Source organism: Mixophyes fleayi, chromosome 1 (assembly GCF_038048845.1).
Source record: "Mixophyes fleayi isolate aMixFle1 chromosome 1, aMixFle1.hap1, whole genome shotgun sequence".
Taxonomy (NCBI): domain Eukaryota; kingdom Metazoa; phylum Chordata; class Amphibia; order Anura; family Limnodynastidae; genus Mixophyes; species Mixophyes fleayi.
In genome coordinates this window covers 59,439,769-59,446,032 of record NC_134402.1, presented here as the reverse complement: position 1 = coordinate 59,446,032, position 6,264 = coordinate 59,439,769, and the positions used below count along the sequence as shown (strand labels likewise).

General features: G+C 37.0%; 1 protein-coding gene across 1 annotated transcript in view; it reads right to left on the bottom strand.

Moving 5' to 3' along the window:
* Window positions 1-1,343: 1,343 nt before the first annotated feature.
* The window catches only part of SLC30A9 (solute carrier family 30 member 9), a 60,813-nt gene continuing 55,892 nt past the window's right edge, over window positions 1,344-6,264 (bottom strand). Inside the window, exon 18 of the mRNA XM_075195054.1 lies at window positions 1,344-3,051. Coding sequence (XP_075051155.1) covers window positions 3,007-3,051 — 45 coding nt within the window. The 3' untranslated portion in view covers window positions 1,344-3,006. The remainder of the gene's footprint in view (window positions 3,052-6,264) is intronic.

Here is a 6,264-nt window from a genome sequence, read left to right as displayed (position 1 = left end):
TGTGTGCTCATTTTTGGCTGCACGCTTACAACCCATCTGACATATAGAATGTGGTCAAATAATAGAACCTTTAGCCATGCACCATCTTACAAAATGTGCACTCTCGCATGTAATAGCTTTAGTCCCCTAAGTATCATCAGTCCGTCATGGCTGGAGATGAGATGCAGTTAAGAAGCCAGTAGTCATTTTAAATAGTTTTATTTTTCTTGAAAGTTTTTTTTCCTCTAAAACTCTGGTACTGTCCATGTAAATACACAAGTCAACAAATCATAAAAAATAAAGTTTGACATCTCAGTTCCTGAATCAGAAGTATGTCATATGCATTACAGTATTTCAGCACAATAACGTAAGCTACAACACACATCCATATAGGCAAGTTCTCTTTCCCGAACCAATGTCCATATAACAGGGCAATGCCATCAGAATCAAAGTGCTCTTTGCAGTATACGTGATTTCCCGTTATTAAATGCTGCTGTATACTCATCTGTGATCATATTCCATCTCATGTGATTATGTGAGTATGATCACAGGCAACTATACTATAATGATGTGGTCTGTGTGGCACAAACAGTACAAGCATCCTGCTCCTTTGCTGCAAGAAGGCCAATATTAGGATGTAATATGTGATATCTTCTATGCAACTGTAAGTGGCTTTGAATTCAACTACTGAAATTGCACTAATCAATATCTATACCAGCAGCAGATTAAAGCGGATCTGTCTCTATGATTTCACATCATTTGACTGAACAACCCATCAAAAAATACTTCTTCTAGAAATGTTTTAAAGTCTTCAGTTATTATCTCTCGTCCTCCTCTGGTCTCAGTTCCTCACTAATAGCGAATGTTTGGTATCCAAATGAAACATAGAAAAAGTCTCCTTTTAGTCCACTAAAGACGATACAATGCACAGAATCTAGGACATACTGCTGCAGTTCAGTTGCTAAGATCACAACGCATTGTATTGGGTGTTTGGTCTGTAGTACACACATATATGTTGCCTGGTGCCCCTAAAAGGTCTTTGACCATCTATATAAAGAGAAGGAGACAGGTTGAGCAGACATTCTAGTATGTGGAGAAAGATGATCAATTAAGGTGATCATTATATAGCTATTGTTAATTTAAGAAAAAAGACAAATGGTATACTTAAATGTAAGTCCTGTCAGCGTTATTATACTTTCCTCTGTACATAGTGGATTATATACAAATTAAAAAAAAAAGGTCACTGATACAGTTCAAAGAGAAATGTACTATCCCATGAGAATATATATTTTACAAATTAATATTGAGACATCAAAGCATTAAATGTCTTTATCAACAAATTAAAAAATAGAATTTCCTAGGTGTAAAATTAGAAAGAGAAAGTGCATATCAACGTCTATGTTAAAGCTGTAGGAGAGAAAACAATCTAAGAAATATAGGCCAAGGTTAGAGATGCGAGATCAGTGCTCAAACACCCAAGTACAGAAAGTATCAATGGAGACCCAGGTTAAATAGAGATGAAGCATAAACTGATGGATCAAAAGCAGTCCTGAAAATGATTGTTGAAGCAGGAAAAATGCCTTTTAAACATTTGGGTAGTGCATGAGATTTTAGAAAGTTGACATGAAAAATATAGTAAAATATAATGTAATGAGAGGACTTGAACGGAGGAAGTGATACTGAGCGTCTGATGTATTCTAGACAAGATTACTGTTAAACTGCCAACAGGGCTCCTTCACACACAAATGCACTAAGGAAATTGGCAAAAATTCAATAAAATAATCATTTTCCAACACAATCTACAGTACTTGTAGCCGGCATAAAAGCACAAGAAACGTTCTGTGTTCTAATATCTGAAATGCGGCGCTAAAAGTTTAGAACTCAACGGTGGTAATTAGTCCACAACCAACCATCCACCTGTGTTTAATACACTTTCCAGGTATCAGTGAGCTGCTGAAAAGCACACTAATAATGTATAGGTGTGCACGAGCCCACCAACAAGCCACAATCACCACCTGGCCCAGAAGCGATTTTTATTTTGTGCTGTTCAAAGATTTAATTTCCCAACATTAAAAGCCATGTATCATCCTTTAACATTACCACTATTTCCAATAGTAGAAGATTTAGCAAATAAAGAACAGGCACGGGTTAGAAACATGTTCTATCATCATCTTCAATAACTGGAAAACGTTTGAGGTCACTTCCATCACGTAGTGTAGATATACATCAGTAACGGACAACCTGATGCAGCCCTCTAACCTTTAAAGAGCCGCACATTACCTTTAATTTTAGTAATAAGTTAAAACAATACATTTAATAATAGATGCCTATCTGTAATGCCCTATGAGCAGGCAGTTTACACAAATGTTACAAGCTATAACAATAACGCTGGACGAAGCTGGGGGCCGCAGGTGTAGACTCGAGGGCCACATGTTGCCCATCACTGATCTACATGTTTATTTCAAACACCAGCTTAGTTCTGTTATCCCCAATCCTAGAATTAGGATAGCAAACTTGTTACACTGAAGGAAAAAAAAATTATTAAAAAGAACATTTTATCCATGACATCAAGAATAATGAATTCATCAAAATCAATTCTATACAATGAGCATAAAATAAATTCAAGGAATGGCCTCATTTGCAGGAGTGCAAAGGGTCGGTTTCTTATCTCAAGCTTTCAACAACAAAAAAATAACAAAAATAAAAAAAAATAATAAAGGAACATTTTGTGCAAGCAAATGGAATAAAACAATGTGGTTTACTTCAGTGAAGCAGTTTTACAAATAAATAATATTAGCTGTATTTTATCCTGCACAAAAAAAGAACTGCAAATAATTTTACAACAATGGACTGTAAGATGCTCTTGTAAACATGACTTATTATGCAAAGCATTTGCATTGCAGTGCAATATGCACTCATTTACAATTTAGTCATGGATCATGCACACTGAAAAATAAAATGAAGCTTCTCGTACAGTCTCCTTTTCTCTTCCTCTAGAAATTGTATGAATAGAAATGTTTTCCGCTCCTATAAAATTTCCAAGTCAACATGTCGAACCTCAGGATTGCATTGCTGTAACAAAGAGGAGATGTAATTAATGACACAAATGAAAACATTTGCATCCCGGTCACATTACTCTGTCATCTGTGATAGAAAAGTGGTCTTTACCATAGATAATGATTATACAAGAGACGTTATAAGAGATATGTTGGAGGTGGGAGGCCCCCTGCCTGCAGAACTGTATACAACGACTCAATCTGTTTAGTGCATAAGTGATGCTTAATGGTCATAATTAATACTGGAAGCTCTTCCTCATCCCTTTCTGTGCTGTTTGTACACTGATGTTATGGAGAAGCAGACGGCTGAGCATCTGTTGCCAGCAGGCTCTCTCCTGACCATACTAAATGTGGCTGCTGTGCACCTCTGTCATTAGGGGCTCACATATTCCTTTATAAAGACATACTTACAGAAGTAGAACCAAATAGTAATAAATCCACACCAGTCTGATTCCCAAGCATAAACAATTATTAAAAATGCATTTGCTCCAGTAGAAGTAATATAAGCAATTAAAGGAATAGTCATTACCCCATAAACAGCCTACTTAATGCACAGACTATGTACTTACACGACTGGGTGCTAAATGCGGCTACCTATTCTTGATAAGAACAGATGGATACTCATCACCGGGCACCAAAGCAGCTACATGGGCTATTCTAGGTTAGTCATGTCCCTGTCTGTATACTATGTACGCTGGTGATTTGTGATTGACTTCTTGTTTTGTTATGTCATGTGCCTACTTTAAGAAGTGTGTTTCTAGATTCTCAAAGAAGTGCATTGGTGTGCAGGTCAAGATAGCAGCATCTGCTGAAGACCAGAAGTCTGCATCCACCAATAGGAATAGTTAGAGGGTTCAAGGGCGGTCCTTACCAGGTGTGGCTGAGTTACACAAGTACATGTAGTTTTGCACTGAAGAAATTATTTTATGGAGATAAAGGGGACGGAGAGGTTACATTTACAGCGACGTTCCCTGATTCACTGAAGAGACCACAGACTTTTCCTCCACCACAAAGGGACTTTAACTGTCTTCTACTTCTGAGGTCCCTAATATCTCGTTTCCTACCTATTCTGGACTTTCCAGCGGCACCTTTTGTATGGTAATAGGAAGCTTTAGATCACACCAAAGTGGCATTTAAAGTATATAGACTTTATGGGTTTGTGGATGACCTACAAATCTACAATGACACTCACTGTAACAAGGGAAAAAACGTGCAATTTGTTAACAGACACCACGACATAACGTGCATAGATCGCACTGAAGCTTTAATTATGGACATATGAATCAGAAACTGACTGGTTCTCCTCCGTCCAGTCAGTGAGTGATGGGCTTTTCTGAGTCCTAAAAAGGCATGTGCCCTGGGCACTCAAAAACAGGATAGAAAACCGTACAAGAGCCTCTCGCATTCTTCTAGTATCCTACATCTCCTCATTACGAGCAAGAAAAGAAAATGTTTGGTTCTCTCAAACTCTGCAACTAGATTCTGAAAGGGTCAATATACTGAATTTCTTATTCAAGCAAAGTATTCTCCACATTACCTCCGTATTAGAGGGATATTTAAGGGCTCATTAAGAGTAAGATGCAAATCCAGCTAAAGGGTGTATACTGCAACCGGACAAACCATGATGTAATGCAAAGGGTGCAGATGCAATTTTGTTTTTGCATGTAGGGAAAACCCTGCTTTAGCACACAAATACTGAGCAGCTTTATAATTACACCGTGATTTACAATTCAGCTACACAACTATATCTGTCCACACATTTTAAATTTGGCCAACATGCTTTGCCTAGGTGCCATACTGCACCTTCTATCTGGACTGACTATAGATGTGGCCCTTAGTCCACATTGTACAGTTTGCTGCTTCATTCGAGCATTCCACATTGTTATATTGATTTGGCCAGGCACATGCTCAGCCTGTGCTGATTACTGGTGCAGTCCTCATCATGTACTGTATATGTACCACATTTAATGATGCAAAACTCAATGTGACAGAACTCATCTCTTCAGTACATGCATCAACAGATATTCTCTGGATGAGGTCTGGACATGATTATTACATTACATCACTTGCATTTTATAAATAAGTAAACAAATAGGATCATTGGGGAGTCTATAAGACAAAACGCATTAATAAATCTTTATATATTAGCTTGCTAATCCACATATGTTTCCAGATAGTACAACCCTTGTAACACAGGAACATTCTAAGATTAAAATCTTTATCACCCTCTTCAACGTAAAGGAAATAGTTATTCTGCTACCACTGGGGAAAGGGCAGAGTGGATATGCTGAAAGAAGCAAAGATTAGCATCCAATCAAGGTCAGGCTCACATTAATAGCTGTTCACACAGACTGAATTGGCACTGTCCAATAATCACACCACACACTTAGTATAGGAAGCGTGTAATTCTACTTATTCTGGGGGTTGGGAATAGATTGGAGTGACAGGTCAAGCCCTTCTTTATTATAGAAATATTTTATCAAACCGGTTGGAAATATGTATTCCACAAATAAAAATATGGGATTAATGCAACATTTACCTTTATCCCCAAAGGTAAAACTTTAAGGCCATGCACATTGATAAACGTTTTTACAGTATTCATATTTTTTTAAAAAATCCATATTACAAAAAACTATAAAGCACTGCAGTAGTAATCCTAATTATTCTTTAATTATCGTTATGCCAAAACATGATCTATTATTCTGTTCAATGGCAGACCAGCAAATTAATTATGTGAGCCTCCTAAAACCATTTATTAAATGTTGGATCATGGCAAGAGGTGAATATGATAATCTGGCATTTCTTTAAAAGGACCTCATTTTATAATGCAGTTAGATGGGATATTACAAATTTAGGTCACAAAGGAAATAGATTATAAATTGTTTGAATCCCATGAGTGGATGTTATTGTAATAGCATTGAATAGTGAAGGCAAAATGTGTCTTTGGCTCACTCATTACTCTCAGTGGTGTAGCTGGCATTGGATTCTGAAATATTGATGCTTGAAAGCAGATGCATCATGACAACACACAGTGTGGAAGAAGACCCAATAGTCACACCTTCATGTGTTTTACAAAGTGTCCTAGAAGGACAAATGTAAGTGTGATGATAACATTGGTACTTGTTTCTGTAACAAATTATGTATTCATCTAATGGATTGTGCTTAATTAGATATGTGATGTTATGCATAGAAAACAGAAAATGCATCAATATTCACGGTAAAGTTAAGT